Source organism: Monodon monoceros, unplaced genomic scaffold, assembly GCF_005190385.1.
Source record: "Monodon monoceros isolate NGI ecotype Baffin Bay Population unplaced genomic scaffold, NGI_Narwhal_1 Super_Scaffold_1, whole genome shotgun sequence".
NCBI classification, from domain to species: Eukaryota; Metazoa; Chordata; class Mammalia; order Artiodactyla; family Monodontidae; genus Monodon; species Monodon monoceros.
The window spans coordinates 85,648,226-85,665,252 of NW_021703765.1; the positions used below are offsets into that span (position 1 = coordinate 85,648,226).

At 52.0% G+C, this 17,027-nt stretch overlaps 1 protein-coding gene across 6 annotated transcripts in view; it reads left to right on the top strand.

Annotated features, from left to right (window-relative positions):
- ADGRD1 (adhesion G protein-coupled receptor D1) overlaps positions 1-17,027 on the top strand; it is a 139,187-nt gene that overhangs the window by 45,702 nt on the left and 76,458 nt on the right. For all 6 annotated transcript variants that reach the window (XR_003795350.1, XM_029234414.1, XM_029234430.1 and 3 more), the window contains one exon: positions 7,357-7,489. Coding sequence is in view for 5 of the 6 variants with exons in the window: in XM_029234414.1 (XP_029090247.1) it covers positions 7,357-7,489 (133 nt within the window). In the remaining variant the exon portion in view is untranslated. The remainder of the gene's footprint in view (positions 1-7,356; positions 7,490-17,027) is intronic.

Below are 17,027 nucleotides of genomic sequence, written 5' to 3' on the forward strand. Positions count from 1 at the left end.
GACCTCTGAACTCTGTCAGCAGAGACTGTAAGTGCTCATTTTCCTCAAGTCAGAAACAGAATGATTTTGCAATGATGATGGTGTATTTCTCAGGTGTTGAACCTTTAGCTCTAAAGCCAACACTTGATGCAAAGATGTCTTACTGTCAACATTAACCTCAAAAAAAAAAAAAAAAAAAAATCACCCCAGAAGCTCTCCAAGTGTGGTCCCTGTTGTGCTTGCTCCCGTAGCACAAGGCAGCACAGAGGTGACACTAAACAGTCGTGCTGTGGTTCACTCTTGGATTTGGGAGCCAGGCTCCCGGCTTTCTTCTTGCCGCCGGCTGCCCTCACCAGCTGGTGGTCTCTTTGCTCTCATGCTCCTTTCTAAGAGGGAGGACGGCCATCCCGATTTCTGCGGGTCTCCGTGAGCACTGAGTTAATGGTTTAAGTAAAGCCCTGGAACGTGATACGTAAGCACTTCCCTTATCGCTTCATGAGGTGGTTGGATGTTCTCCCATCCTCCGCCTCTAAGATGATTATCAAATTCCACACAGGATTAGAAGCAGATCTGTACAGTGGCACTGTTAGCGTCTAGTGTCCGCACCCGCCCGCACAGCTGACTTCATTCCGCTTTAGTTTTGTGCGCCATCATCTACACACATTCACGGTGTTTCGTGAGACCGAAAGGACGCGGCGGAATCATAATGTCCTTTAAACCCCCTGGGGAGTGGAGTCAGCACGTGAGTTTAAAGCACGAGGACGGGGTCGGGGCAGGATGGGCTCTCCATCCCCTCCGCCCTGGGTAGACCACTCGGGCCCATGTGCTGGCTGCCCAAGGCAACGCCTAACCGTCCACAGGTCCTGGGTGGGGGCTTTGCTGGCCTCTGCAGGCGCCTGGACTCGGGGGCTCCTCCGTGGCCCGCGGCCCCTGGCCCCGTAGTGATAAGGAGTGTTGGGTTCTTGCTGATTCTCAGTTGCCAGGCCAGCAGCTGGGACTGCCGTTTCCTTCCAAAGAGTCGTCGGAGCTGAGCAGGGAGCAGAGTCACCTGCTTCTCCCCCACAGACAGACCCGGGACCCAGAGGGTACGGCACTCCACGGCTGCAGCAGCAGGGGCAGGGCTGGGACTCGTGCCTCTGGGTTTCAGCATCTCAGTGATGGACTCACACGTGCTTCAGAAGGACACGTTCTATGGGGCTTGACTTGGCTTAAATGTCTGCACTTCTCCTTTGTAGAGTAACGCTGAGCAATCCAGGCAGAAGGACCGGCAGGGTCACGATCGCCATGTGGCAGCCCTCGGTGTAGCCATCGATCGGGCAAACCTCCTCGGGGCAGACACCAGCGGGTGAAGGGTTGTGAGGGCCCAAGGTTATTCCCCGTCACCCCTCAGGGGACCCGTTAATCACCTCGTGAGAAGGTCCCCAAGAGCAGAGACACTGTCAGCTCCACTTCAGCCAACGGGTCACGCTCGGTGTCACCGACATCGGGACAGGCTGACGTCCTGCGTCCCCTGATGTGAAGCAGTGGGAAGGGTCATCCTGCCCCCAGATGCTCGGTCCGACGCTCCCCACGAGGAAAGTCAAGGGACATTTTGCAAAACTTTGGTCTGGACTGTGAAACATGCATGCAGTAAAAGCAGTAACAAGAGTGGGGACTGTTCCGGATCAGAGGGGACTGAGGGGATACGGTGACTAAATGGATGCTGTCCTTTCCTTGACGGGAAAGAAGCCTCACTCTGAAGGAGACCGTGGGGACGCTGGGGACATTGGACGGTGGACCAGGCACCAGGTGATGATTGAAGCCATGTCAGATTTCTGATCGTGATGGTGGGATGGTGATTATGTAGAAGGCGGTCTTTATTTTTAGAAGGTCCCTGTTAAAGAATGTAGAGGTGGAGTGTCGTGATGTACTTTCCGATGGTTCAGCAACAAGGCGTGTGTGTGTGTGTGTGTGTGTGTGTGTCTGGAGTGTGAGATGCCAGTTAAAGCAAATGTGGCAGAACGGTAGGAGGTGGGAATCTAGGTGCACTGTTTCTAGCAAATGTTCTGTGGGCGTGACTCTTGCAATGCAAAGTTTGGAGAGGAGGGTCCCGGTTTAGGGAAATTCCGGTTCTTGCCGTTCTCTCTTGAGAGACCCCACTGAACTACTTCTGGACACGGAGAACTCGGCTCCTCAGCAACCTGAGTACCACGGAGCTCACGTCCACCATCCTGGTGGGCGCTCTTCTCTTTGGTTGTGCGTTGGCCAGAGGCCTCACGTCCACTCGAGAATTCTCCCAAGTCCCTCCGGCGCTCTCACCCCTGTCACCAGGGGCAGCATCTTTCATGAGGTTCAGGTTTCCTTTGCTTGGTGTTTTCAGTGTCTCATTGCTGCTCCCCGATGGTCAGCGAGGACACAGCTCTGACGGGATGGATGAGGATAGACCCCAGAGCGAGCAGGGCACCATGTTTGAGTGGGAACTCATTAGAAAAGTAGTTCATTTACTAGGGAATATTTGCAGTTAAAATTTTTTTTTTAACTTCCCTATACAACTTGGTTTAACTGTGGGCCCCTTGTACTCGGAGTGGTCTCTTCCTGAGGCCCCTTTTCTTACCCCATGTGTGCTAACTTCTCTTGCTTGAGGACCAGAGCTCATCTCTCCACACGCTTGGGTGTTTTGCTTGAAGATTTCAGAGTTCCCAGATCTGCCCCTGAGATCCTGGAATCTTCCATCCTCTCTGGGCTTAATTGAAGGCAGAGATGACCCACAGAGGGGTCGTGGCTCAAATGTGCCGAAATAGGTGAGGCTGCAGGGCTGGACTTTGGGCTGTCAGTTGGGTCCCCCATAGGGGCCAGATGGGTAACTTGGGGGAAGTTAAATGGAGGGGCCGTTTGCAAAGCCATGGTCGGGGTGGGCTCCCCACTAAAAAGGATAGAGTACAGTAACAGGAAAGTTCTCGGAACAAGGAGATGGGGCGTGCTGCTACGGCCCTGGGCTGAAGGCGGCAGGAGAACACAGTTCCCTGTGCAAAGATGGAGGGGTGCGTGCGGGGACCAGACGGGTACTGGGCCCTTAGGTGGGCTGGGGCCAAGTTGGGGTGGCCCCATGGGGACAGCCCTGTGTGGGCCTCACTCTCCTCTCTGACGCCTCTGATTTCCTACTGGTAGTCCCGTTGGCTGAACGCACCCAAAGCAGAGGGCATGGGGCCTGGATGAGGCAGCGTGGGGCAGGGCTCTGTGCAGAGGAGGGAACGGGCCATAACGCTGCAGCCCCCGCCCCTTGGCTGTCTCCTTTGCCCCGTTCCCTCCTTGCATCTAGAATGAGCTGGTTTTCCAACCCGAAAAGACCCCCAAGCCCTGGTATGATCGGCTCCAAAGTGACAGATAATCCAACCTCCAAGTGTTACTGCTCCCTAGAAAATAGGTTAAAAACAAAAAAATCAAACCTGGGTCAGATTTATGAAACCAAAGCAAAACTCTTAGTACAGCTGGAGGTACCAGAGAGATTAAATGAAGTGGTAAAAAAAAAAAAACAAAAAAAAAAACCCTCTTTTTATTATGAAAAAATTTGAACATCTGTAAAAACAGAGAGACGGTCATCACCGGGCTATGATCAGGACAATCCATGGCCGACGGTCATCACCGGGTGTGACCAGGACAATCCACAGCCGTTTGGGCTTCCTCTGTACACCCGGCCTCACCAGTTATTTGGAGGCAATCTCTGACATCATGTAGTTTCATCTGTAAATATTTAGTCTCTATTTTTAAAAGATAAAGACTCTTTAAAAACTACAGAGTAAACTCCCGCCGTTATCGCATCTCAAAAGTAAACAGTAATTTCTTAGTTCTTCTGGTGTCTCGTCGTCGTTGTCGACTTGGGTGGGTCGTGTCGAAAGCGGTGGGCTCCTCCTGGCCCGGCGACCCTGGACCCCCAGCGGGGCCTCTCCGCAGGGCGAACCCAGCCAGGAGGCAGGGCCTCACTGGCTGCACGAGGAGTGAGTCACTGGAGGGCATCCGTGTAAACCCGTCCATATTGGGAAATCGCACGTTTCTGGATTAAAAGTGCTTCTGAGGATGTAGTGTAGACCGTCAGCCTTACCGTGATTTGGTGAGTCTGGTATCAATTCCTGCCCTCAAAGGCGGTGTTTCCCAGACTACATCTGGCTGAATCCACGTGTTCCCGGGGTGGAATCCAGGAATCCACTCTGGATTTGCATTCTGTCTGTTGAGAGAAGGTTCTCCATGTGTTTTATATTTTTTCCAATATGTTCCATATTGTCTGCCTGTGAGAAGATTCATTCATTCAACACATGTTAATTGAAAACGTACCATGTGTCAGGCCTGGTTCTGGGAGCTGGGAGAGCAATGAACAGAATGGGTAAGAATGCAGCCCTGATGGAGCTTACCTCCCAGTGGGAGAGGACAGCTGGCTGGGTGAACTATTAGATAACGTACACGGAGGGGGAGGAGGGGTGTGTGACAAATGTTGCTGTATTTGTAGAGTTTTATGCCCAGGGTTGTGATTTTATTGTTGGCTAATATTGGAGTCCTAATTTTTGCTAGAAAAATGACTTCTAGCTTGCTTGCTGGAATTACGTACGTGATGAGTGCACGGAGTCCTGCGGAGGGAAGCGTGGGCTGTGAGGTCTTGGCAAGGGTGGGCGCAGAGCATCTCAGCTCCCTGGAATCATGGGCAGAGAGGTCGTCCACCTGGGAAGCCCCATCGTTCTGTGAGCGAGCTGGCCTCTGTGTCACCGGGGACCACATCCTTCTGTCTTTGGGTCTGGTTTGGTCCCTGGTGACATCAAGCCAGTCTTAGGTTTCCACGGCAGGGGCTGAACCCCATGCATTTTCAGTGGGGGTGATAGCACCTCTGTGGGGTGAAGATTGGTTTTGGGGGCAAGGAGTCTGAGCTATTACAGTGGTTGTGACTCTGCAGAGTTGTATAGAGCATGTTTTATGTACGTAAGCAGATTTATTGTATCTCTGTGGCACTAAAATCTCACGGGATGGGCGGGGTGTTGGTGGCTTAATGGCAGGGTGTTAGGACAAAAATGTCTAATAAGACTCTTGAGGGGGTGATGAGGAAAGCAGTGGTTGAGAAACACTGAAGTAGCGTGCTGCTTTCTTTTCAGTGTCTTTTGGGTTTTTTTTGATGTGTGTGACTTATTCTGTGTGTGTCTTCTCGTTCTGGGCTTGCACCAGTGACATTTTCCCAGAGAAGAGCAATCAGACAGAAAATCAGCCATGTTCTCTGAGCTTCCAGCAGCCCCTCAAGATTCCAACCTCGGTGATATTCAGACACGAGGAATCCATGCCTCTGTTTTGCTACAGACCCGGGTCCTTGGTGATCTTCTGTTGGAAAGACCCTCTTGCAGGGTCTTTCCATGAAGACAGGGCTGGGGTTTTAAATCTTTACAGCGATATTTTTTTAAACATCTCATATTGACAATTCCAGGAACGGTTCTGTGTGCTCCTGGGGACCTGCTCTTTTTTAGGGACACGTATAAGGACCCTGTGTGCAGAGCCGGTTGCGGTGTGTGAAGGGGGACGGTTGCAGGAGCTGCATGGGTCCCGCGGGCTCCAGTCCAGGTCGACAGCTTTGAGGCTAGTTAGTAGGCGCAAGTAGTTGAGGGAGGAGGAAGAAGATGGTGCCTCCAGCTCCCAGGGGTCGGCTCGACGTTACGAAGATAGTCCTGTGGGCATAAACGCACATAGGGGGCAGAATCCCCAGTCGGGCTTTGGAGAGTGAATAGGAGACACGCAACGTCCAGATTGGGCAAGAGACCAGCAGGCGACTGGGCGGCCCGAGCGCGGGCCGGATGACTCCACGCCGAAAGCATCCTAGTGTAGCTGTGTCTGAATTTCAGAGTCAGGCAACAGACATCTGCTGATCACCTACCACACGCCAGGCGGGGCGAGGGCTCGAGCAGACACCGAGAACACAACGTTCAGATCGGTGTGCGTTCTGGGATTCATTCAAGCACCGCAAGGGGCAGGCCCTGAACGTGAACACCTTCTTAGATCTTGCATCCCAGGTTCCTTGCTTGCCTAGCCCTAGTCCTGGCCCTGAATATCATTTCAGCCTCATAACTCCATGAGACAAGTACTGTGTATACCAGTCAGGATTCTTTTGATTGGGTTGTAAGTGACAGAAACCCCAGTGTAAGCTGTATTTTTTTATTTTCTTTTTAATTTATTTTATTATTTTATTTTATTTATTTATTGTTTCTGGCTGCGTTGGGTCTCTGTTGCTGTGCGTGGGCTTTCTCTAGTTGCGGCAAGCGGGGGCTACTCTTCGTTGCGGTGCGCGGGCTTCTCATTGCGGTGGCTTCTCTTGTTGCGGCGCACGGGCTCTGGGCGTGCGGGCTTCAGTAGTTGTGGCATGCGGGCTCAGTAGTTGTGGCTCGTGGGCTCTAGAGAGCAGCCTCAGTAGTTGTGGTGCACGGGCTTAGTTGCTCTGCGGCATGTGGGATCTTCCTGGACCAGGGCTCGAACCCGTGTCCCCTGCATTGGCAGGTGGATTCCTAACCACTGCGCCACCAGGGAAGCCCCGTAAACTGTTTTAAGCAAAAGAGGAGTTTGTTGGATCACATGAGCTGAAAGGTGCACGGGCTGCTCGACCCAGCATCCAGTTGATGTCACTCAGCTCCATCTCTCAGCTCTTCCAGGGGGTGGATCCCCTTCCCAGTCAGTCTCTCTACTTGTGATTGTAAGCCACTTCTGGGACCTCATGCTTCAGGGCTGATGTCTAGCAGAGAGAAGTGAGAATCTCTGACCCAGCATTTCCTTCTGAATCTTGTTACTTCTCCTCGGACCTTCTTGGACCATGTGCTCACGTCTGAACGGTCAGCATGGTCTGAGGAATGCAGTGCACTGATGCATTCAGGTCAGGATAGCAGGCTTTACTCTTAGCCAAGGATGGAGTTCCCTCCAAAGCACGTGGGCTGCAAGTGGGGAAGGGGTATCACCTGGAGGGAAGCTGAGGTGCCTTTATCAGGAGAAGGGTGAAGGGTGACAAGACAGCAGCTATCTATCACACTACTATTTACCACACCGGTTTATAGTTAAGGCAAACAGTCCCGATAGGTAAGTCACTCGTCCAAGGCCAAGGAAATGGGTGGCTGAGACTCAGGCTCATTGTTTTGACCTTTCTGTTCTTCCCCACATCCTGGGCCAACCCCCTTCTCCTACTAGCTTATAGACTCTGTGAGGTCAAGGGCTCCCTCTCACCTTTTGGTACCAGCATCAAGCCCTAAAGAGAGCAGCTCTTCGATAGAAATCAAAGCTCCATCCAAAAACGATTTCAAAAAGTCTCAGACTTAACATTAACTTTTAAACCCAAGGGTTGTTTTCTTTTCCTGTGTGTTTTGTGATGATTTTTCATTTCTTTCCAAGGATTGCTGAGGCAGCAAATTACAAGCACTGCTTGCTGTCTGTGCGCAGCTGTCTGATTTCCCTGGAGGTCTTCCCGACGCTGAAGCTCTCCCAGAATTCCCCTCTCGTCACCGTCCATCTGTGGCACCATTTGGTGAGTTCGAGTGAATCTGTCCCCATTCCTGTTCTTTGATTTCGTTTTGCAGCGAGGAATATTCGTGTGTATGATTGTATGAAGAATCTTAGATGGATTGGGGCTGGTCAGGATTAGCGTTTCCCTCTTCCTAGCATTCGTTTTCTTGGGATTGTTTGTGAACAGCGGTGGAAAATCCCCCCAATGGCACTGGGGTTGGACACACAGTATTGACTTTGGGTAAAAAGGCTTCTAAGAACAGATGTCACTTTCGTAGATGTGTGCGCCACAATCGTGGGTATTGATGATTTACAATAAATGTCGTTTTTGGAGGAGGGGGATATACGGACTGATTCTCCCTTATCTTGATAATAGCCATTAGTAAGTTGGAGAGCTTGGTTCTCTCTGGGAAACAGTTTAGTGTTTTGAAGAGACTTTTTTTATGCTTTTGGTTTTGAGTGATGAGCTCTTTGTTTTGCCCCATTGTAACCGTAATTCTCTCTGCCTTCAGTTTATCTTTGTCAGTGATAAGAACGACAAATGTATTGGGGACACAGATGTGCACCTGTCCTTTAAAAAGTACGATTTTCCCTGTGTCAGGATCGTGTGCTGTGATACAGTGTTGATTCGACACTTGACGGTGTGATTTTTCAAGGAGTTTATTAAAAAATGCAATATATATATATATATATATATATATAAAATTTAGTTTATTGAAGTGTAGTTGATTTACAATGTTTTGTTAATTTCTGCTGTGATCCAGCTATACATATAAAATATATATAGATATAGATACATACATTCTTTTTCATATTCTTTTCCATGATGGTTTATCATGGGCTACTGAATGCAGTTCCCTGTGCTCTACGGTAGGACCTTGTTTATCCATTCTATATGTACAATAATAAGAATTAAATATATGTTTGATTGCTTGAAGTCACACAAAGACGTTTCCCGCCAGGATTTTCTATTTTGTTCCGTTTTATACTGTTCCATCCCATTCCACCAACATTACCTGAAGCCCTACTATGTGCCAGCCTCCGGGTCCGTCCACTTGTGTTTTCGTCCCCTCCTCAGTGAGACGGCCATCGAGGGAAGCCACTGAGTCAGGACACAGTCGCTCTCACTGCAGCTCCCGACTCACCCTGCCCCCCGACCCTCATTCCCCACGAAGGTCAGGCCCCTTCTTGGTTCCCTCAGAACCCAGCTCCGCCCAGCCGTCCACACTTCCTGGCCAGTGTTCGTCTGTATTTGTGCTTTCGCAGGCTGATGGCACCACCCGACAGCCGTTGCTCTGTTCTCTCTTTCATCCTGACCGTTTCGCCGGTTTCTCACGTCCCCCTCGTCATCATTCCCTCCTTCCTCAGGGAAGGACGTTTTCCTTCTCTTCCTCGGGAACCTTCCCTCCCTTCCTCCGCCCCCGCTGTCTGCCTGCTCCATCTCTCTCTCTCACGCCCTTTCCATCCACAGGCAAACTGTCCTGACCTGAGAATGCCCCTCTCACCCTACCTACCTCGCTCCCTCTCTTTTTGAAGATCACAAAACATTTTAAATTGTGGTAAAATACGCATAACATAAAATTGACCTTCTGAACCGTTTTCCATCCTGCAGCTCAGCGACGGAAGTTAAGTACTCACGTTGTTGTGCCTCCATCACCACCCTCCATCTCCAGGACTCTCTTGATCTCGAAAAACTGAAACTCTGTCCCCATTAAACACGAGCTCCCGCTCCGTCTTCAGCCCCGCCCCCCGGCACCCCCCCTTCTCCCTTCTGTCTTTATGACTTTGGCTACTCTGGGAGCCTCGTGTAAATAGAGTCATAGAGGGTTTGTCCTTTTGTGTCTGGTTTGTTCCACTGAGCACCAAGCCCTCAAGGTCCATCCGTGTTGTAGCAAATGTCAGAAAGTCCTCCTTTTTTGTGGGGGGGGGGGGCAGTGCCATGCGGCATGTGGGATCTTAGTTCCCCAACTAGGGATTGAACCTGCGCACCTGCAGAGGAAGCGCAGAGTCTCAACCACTGGACCGCCTGGGAAGTCCCAGAATGTCCTCCTTTTTAAGGCTGAATCATATTCTATGGTGTGGATGGACGACATACATTTTGTTTATCCAGGCATCCGTCGATGGGCACTTGGGTTGCTCCCACCTTTAGGCTATTGTGAATAATGCAGCCATGAATGTGGGTGTGCAAGCGTCTCTCCAAGACCCTGCTTTTGGTCCTTTTAGGTGTGTGCGTGCAGAAGTGGCATCGCTGGTTCCCAAGTTCCAGAGATCTTATGTGACGTCCACCTCCCTTCCCTTCTTCAAACTATTTAAAGTCGATTTTTACTATCTCCACTTTCCATACACATTTTCGAACTGCAAAAATGGTCTCACACGTCTCCAGAGACCCCTGCTCACCTGGGCTCCGTCAAGGCCCGTGCCCCACCGCAGCCTCTGACGCCCCAGCCCCGGCCTTGCAGTCCACGCCCTGCAGGTGCCGCCCTTTCCCTGGTATCAGCTCCACCTCTGCTGCACCACCTGCTATAACTCCCTAACACAGGTGTTCCTTCAGCCCCTCTGCATGAACGTTTACTTCTCTGAATTCATGGGGATGCCGTGATTTCAGCCATCACCTCCGGGCAGATGTTCCCGATGACACAAAACCCACCTCTTCCCTCGGCCTCGCTCCTGTTTCCGGGCAGGTTTCTCGGCTCCAGGTGTGCAGGTGGGCACGTTACCCCCGAGCCCGCACGTCCTCTGTGTCTGTCCTCTGTCACCACATCGCCTTCTCTCCGCTCTGAGCCTGGCACCCTGGCGCCCTCCTGGGTCCTGGTCCCTGCGCAGGACCAGCTGTGACCCTATTTTCAGAGCATCCCTCGCACCTGCTCTGCCCCGCCATCCCTTCCCTGGTTCTGCCTGAGCTAGAAGCTTCCTGACTGTTCTCCCTGCTTCATTCTCCCCGAGTTCCAGGCTTATCTTCCAGAAACACATGCCAGATGGCCTTACTCACCTATTTAAAATCTTTCGGTGACTAAGGTTTCCCTGAAGACACATTTCAACTCCAGGCCTCACGGTCGGTCTCTAGCAGACCTTTCCAGTCTGACTTTCTGCTTGAATGTCTGTCTGGAGGAATGGAAATGCTCGCTCTCCCCTGAAGTCCAGGACTGGTGGGCCTCCACCCTTGCATGTGCCTCTCCCTTTGTCTGGAAGGCCTTCTTTCCACGTCTCTGAGGTCAGTCCCACCTCCTCCATGAAGCCCTCTCTGATGTCCCCAGGGAAGGGCCACGTTTCCCTCCAGGCGGTCTTTGCACTGCGTCAGTACCACCTCCGAGGACCGTATGTTATTATTTATGCAAATCGATCATCTCTTAAGCCAGCCTGTGCGTTTCTGGAGGAGCTGCCCTGGACCCTGTTTGGAATCACTGGTTCCTTCCTCACGATGCCCGGCATTGAGCGTTGGCTCACAGCAGCGGCTCAGTAAATGGCTGTTGAGGAAATGCTGAGCTCGGAGTCAACAGCACCGTAGAGTAGCCTCGTCAGGAGCTGTGTTGTTCCTTGTGTGTGTTTGTGTGGCTCCTCTCTCATGGAGAGATGCTCGTCCCCGGGCAGAGGCTCTTCCCTTGCTGCCATGGTGCGGACGCAGCTAACTCGGCAGGAATGAGCTCGGCGGGCTCAGCCTGTGTTGGAAATTTGATCCTGGCGTGAAGCAGCGGCATTTTTAGTGCTTCCAGTGTTGGGGGTCTTATAACGTGGCATCGAGATATGCAAGTCTGTAACCCAAGTGTGTAAAAGCAGAGAAGCCTTGCTCTGAACGACTCTGGAAGCGATGTGTGTTTGAGGCTGAAGTGGCCCTAGGGAAGGGGGCTGTGAGTCACGGTGGTCGCTGGGGACCAGGCTGTGCTGGGGCTGTGGGTTGTGCTGGGGAGTGGGGGGCTTGGGACCAGGGCCTGCAGCTGAGGCGCGAGGCTGAGCGGGCAGGGGAGGGAGGGGCGCGTGGCCTGAATGCAGGACTTCCCGGCGTCCAGACCCTCAGTGAGTTCACGGGGCGGGGATGTGTCCGTGCGTGCACACACACACACCCAGGACATGCGCTGACACACAAATACACGCACATGCAGACCTAGCACACACACAGACACACACACACCCCCAGGACACACATAGACCCGGCACAGACACACACAGCCAGGACACACATAGACCCGACACACACACACAGCCACACACACACCCACACCCACCCTCCTTGTTAGATCAGGCTGGTGTGAACCTGGAGTTTGAAGAGCGGGGCTGATTTTGTTTTGTTTATCAGGGTTCCCTCCCTCCCTCTCCCTCCCTCCCTCCCAGCCCCTTTCTGAGTAGGGCCGTCTCCAGGGCCCCCTACCTTCAGGACCTCACCACCAGCCAATGTCTTTTGGGATGTTCTGCCATAAAGATCCTTACATTAAAAAAAATGTTCTCAGTATTTTCTTAGGAAACCAACTCGAGCCGGTTACTGGTACAATGAAATAAACAAGCCAGAGCCCACTGCCCTGATCTCCAGGGGCTTCGCTTTGAGCCCCCGGCGCTCTGTGCTGTCTGGGTGGGACCCGGCTGACAGACGGTGGCGGCCCGTGTAGCCGGGGCTTCTGCTCCATGTCGTCTCCGGAATCTCTGTGTCGGGCATGCCTGGGGCCCAGCGTGTGTGTCCTCAAAGCCTGTGTTCAAACCCATCACAGTGTTTTGCTTCGTTTATGTCCCTTGCTTCCCAAACCATCAGACTGTCCAGATTCCGACCCTGTCCTTCGGCCGCCCCCAGTCGTGCTGATTTGCAGGAGGTCCCTGCTGCTCTGCCGAGTGTCCCGGCCGGTGTGGGGAGCCTGCTGGGCTGCAGCCTTTCCCAGCTCAGGGCCCTTGGCCGGGCAGCTGGCACGAACCCGTGTCCCCTGCATCGGCAGGCGGACTCTCAACCACTGCGCCACCAGGGAAGCCCCGAGGCTTTTTTTATATCTTTCCTTCTCCAGAGCTGGCTCTCATGATTCTCAGTATTTTAACTTATTGGTAAAATAAAATATATTACACATACAGAGTAGTTCAGGATTGCTAACCCATACCCCCGTGGGACACAAATGTACTGACTAGAGGACAATATTTGTTCATGTTCTCTTTGCCATTAGCTTACACTATACAGTTGAAATTCTGTTTTACAAAGTTACCTAGGTTGGTTCCTTTCTTCTCCCTTCCCTTCAGAGTGGGTTAATCGTTTGTGATACAGTTAGATTCGTCTGTGGTTGTGTGTATTCAGTGATGGATGTGCCCCATTCTGGTCAATTTTAGTTATTGATTTATTTGGGGTGGGGGTATTCGAAATGTAACCATAGTCCTAAGGGTCAGATCTACACAAGCAGGTGCACTCAGAGGCATGGCACCCCGCCCTGTCCTGCTCCATCCTCTGTTCTTTGCACTCCATCCCCAGCCATGCCCTCTAGGTAAGCAGTTCTCTTAGTTTCTGGTTTATCCTTTCTGTGTTTCGTTTGCATTGAACAAATAGGTGCATGTACATTTTCTTATATCTCCTTTCTTCCATGAAGGGTAGAGTGCTATAAAAACCCTTTTGTGGGCTTCCCTGGTGGCGCAGTGGTTGAGAGTCCGCCTGCCGATGCAGGGGACGCGGGTTCGTGCCCCGGTCCGGGAGGATCCCACATGCCGCGGAGCGGCTGGGCCCGTGAGCCGTGGCCGCTGAGCCTGCGCGTCCGGAGCCTGTGCTCCGCGACGGGAGAGGCCACAGCAGTGAGAGGCCCGCGTACCGCAAAAAAACCCAAAAAAACTCCACCCTTTTGAACTTTGCAGTTGTTCACTCCACAGTCTACCCTGGAAATCACTCTAAAGCAGTTCACAGAGATCGTCCACATCCTTTCTCTTTTTTACAGCTGCCTAGCACTCTGCTGTGTGGATTTATTCAACCGTCATGTGGTTGTCAACTCCCCTCCTGCACGTGGGCACTTGAGTTGGTTCCAGTATTTTGCCAGCAATTTGCTGGAGTGAATGACATTGTTTGCCTGTATTTTCCCGTTGTGAGAGGTACAGCCTCTCTTCCATGCTCTTGGAAAAGTGTGTGTCTACTCGCAAATGGACCCCTCTCCCCAGGCTGCTCTCTCGCGCCTCTGCTTTGGCCTCTAGCGGTTCAGGGAGCAATGGAGTGACAAATAGAGAGATCAGGAAGAGCTCCGTCTCTGCACATGAGGTCACTGCGAATGGGTGCTGCCAGCAGATTCCTTCCCCTCTGCTGCTCTTGTGAGCTGTGTGTGTGTTTAATTCATTTCTGGAGATGCAGCATTATGAGCTGTCAACCACAGACAACAATAATCGTCCAGATGACCCAGAAGAAGAGCAGTACATGGGGAGAAGCATTCCCGGCACTCGCTGCCCCCAAGTGACAGTGCGTTCTTGGGCCCCAGCACAGGGGCCCTGGGAAGGCGTGGGCAGGAAGCAGGTGCAGACGCCTCCTCCTGAGCTGTGCTGTGTGACCTGGGTCACAGCTGGAGGGAGGCGGGGGATGGCTTCGAGTGCTGCCGGAAGCCACTGGGCTCCGGGGGTGGCTGGAGAAGCAGCAGCAGGCGAAACTGAGCGTTGCTATGCTTTTTGAAAACACAGTTCTTTTTTCTTTAAGAACACCACCCTTCCAGACTCCAGCAGCGAAGGAGAGATGTTTGGATAAGCATCCCTTTGTTCTGGAAGGGTCTGGGCAGGGGCTCCCTGGGGCACCGTCTTTCACTGGTCCTTGACACCTTCTTGTCACTGGAGTAGTTCAGAAGATGGTGTGGGCTAGGGGTGGGGAGTGGTGAGAGTGGGGCAGGGGCGGCAGGGGGTCAATCCTTCGCAAATCCTTCTCACTTTCCGGCTGTAGCTTGAATTCCGGCTTGGGCTGGCCTCAGGCAGCTGCTGGACGTTCTGTACAAGTTTACATTTTTTCCTTCTCTGAAGTCAGGAAGGTGCCAGTTTGGAAACCAGAGAAAAAGAAAGGGTGGATTAGAATGCAATCTCTGTTCTAATGGTGGGTTACTGTAGTTATTTTTAAAAAAGAAAGTCTTTGAGTGAAGGCTTGTCGTCCTGAGGAGAGGCGGAGAGGAAATTTTATCAAACCAACCGAGGACAGTAATTGCGGCTTGTCTCAGCCGAGCGTTCTCTAGGGTTTTGGGGGTTTTTCTTCGGAAGGTTGCTTTTGCATTTCTGAGGACGTTTTTGGAGGCATGCTCTTTTGAGTTAAAATGATTTGTGCGATGGGAAACTATTTTTGCGGAAGCCCGTGCCAGTGGGCAGGGGCGGGGCGAGAGGGGCTCAGAGGACACGTGGGGACGGTCCCGTCATTGTCGAGGGGTGCGTGGCTCGGAGCCGCTGCACTTTAGCCCGGCAGCGGGGCCCCGGCTGACGTGGCGTCTTTTCCTGGCGCAGAGCGGGGACTCCCTGGGGTTTCTGAGGGACAGTGGCCGCACGCCGGTCCCCAGGCCTGTCCTGGGGGTCCTAGGGGGGACACTTGGTTAAACCCAAGCATGAGGGTGGCCCACCAGAGGTGCTGGGCTTGCATTTCTGGGACACCACGTGGTCATGTCATCAGTCCATTTCCGAGGACATCGGGTCCCATCAGTTAGTCCAGACGGTCAGGCTGCAGAGGGCGAGTTGGATGTGGACTTTCGTGAGCCCAGCCTGTCCTCTGACCCTGGGCACCGTGAGACGACAGAGGGGGCCATGCTGAGGGGCCCGGGGTGGATGGGGGGACCCGTCTGGGGCCCAGTCTCACCCTGGGGCCTGTCCCTATCCCCCCACTCCCCAAGCTTTGCTGAGCTTTGCCTTCCGAGCCGGACAGATTTCTTCTCCCAAAAAGCCTGTTTAATGTCTCGGGGGCACCTTGGTCCCTGAGTCAGCACACGCGTTTCATCGGCCAAGGTGTTTGAATAGAGAACCGTCGGGGTGGACTCCAGGTGGCTCCTGAGTGACCCCGAGCCTCTGGCCTTAACGTCCCCACTGGACAGAACTGCGGCTCAGACACATGCAGGCACTTGGCCTTTGAAGTTTCTTTTCCTCTGGGCGCTTGACCTCCCGACTGAGATGCTCCCGGCTTCCTCTGCGCCGCGTTACCTTGAGATTCATCTCGGGCAGGGCTTCTTACCTGCAGCACTATTTGTGTGCTTGTTGACCATCCTGCTATACCTTTTCGTGTGTGCTCTTCAGGTCTTTTGCCTACATTTGTATTGGGACGTCTGCTTTCTTTTTCTCACGGATTTTTTTAGGGGTTCTTTATATAGTTTGGGTATGAGCCACTTGTTGGATATATGCATTGCAAATATCCTTTCCGATGGGGTCTTGCCTTTTTACTCTTGGGCTGCCTCCTGGAGTTTTAAGTTTCAACGTGGTCGACTTCATCAAGCTGTCCTTTTATGCTTCGGGCTTTTGTGTCCTGGTCCAGGAATGTTGCCCCACCCAAGCTCATGAAGATAGTCCCCCGAGCTCCCTGAAAGCTTTATTGTTTTCTCCCTCACCTTTGGATCTAGTCCTTCTATAATTGTTTCTGTGTGTGCTATGAAGGGGAGGTCAAGATTTATTTATTTTTCCCAGGTGAATAGCTAATTTACCTCGCTCTGTTTGTAGAAAAGATAACATCCCCTCCCCCTCCCTTTACACTGCAGTGTCACTTTTGTCATAAATCAGTTCACTGTTTACGTGCGATTCTGTTTCTGGACTCTGCTCCTATCTGTTTATTCTGGTGCCAATTCCTGGCTCTCCAAACTGCTGCAGATCTCTAATAGGTCCTGAGAGGGGCTCAGACCCCCCCCCCCAGCTTGGTTCTCCCAGGCTGCCTTGGCTACTTTGGGTGAGATACACATTTTAACGTTTGATACACATTGACACACACCTTTGATACACATAATGCCCTTCCGAAAGCTTGTAAGAGTTTACATTTTCCCCAAGCGGCCCCGATTTCCCCACATCATTGCAAACTCTGGTGGCAAGATGTCTCCTGGTAATGTTATTGTTGTGTTTTTATTTGCATTTCTTTGATTATGAGTGAGGCTAGACACATTTTCCTATTGAATTGGCCATTTGCATTTTTATTGCTTATATCCTTTGACTTCTAAGGGCCATGTGCCTATCACAGCATTAGCTCATTGTCTGTTATGTTTCATTTTGACTGTTTTGGTCATGTGCAAGTTAAATGTTTTTATATTATCCAGTGTAGCCACCTTTTCTCCAGAAGAAGGCTGTGTTAGCTTCCTATCGCTGTTGTAACAAATCACCACAAACGGGAGGGTTTAAAACGACACAGCTTTATCATCTTAATGCTCTGGAGGTCACGTCTCCAGCCTCCGTCTCCTTAGGCAGGAGTCAAGGTGCCAGCGGCTCTGCATTCCTTCTGGAGGCTCCAAGGAGCTCTGTGTCCTTGCATCTTCCAAAGAGCCTGCCACTCCTTGGCTTATCTCTCCCTTTGCCTGCACTGCCTCTTCAAACCTCTCTCTTTGACCTCTGCTTCTGAGGTTACCTCTCCTCTGCCTCTGCCTCTCCTGCCTCCCTCTCACAAGGACTCTGGTTGATCACACTGGGTCCTT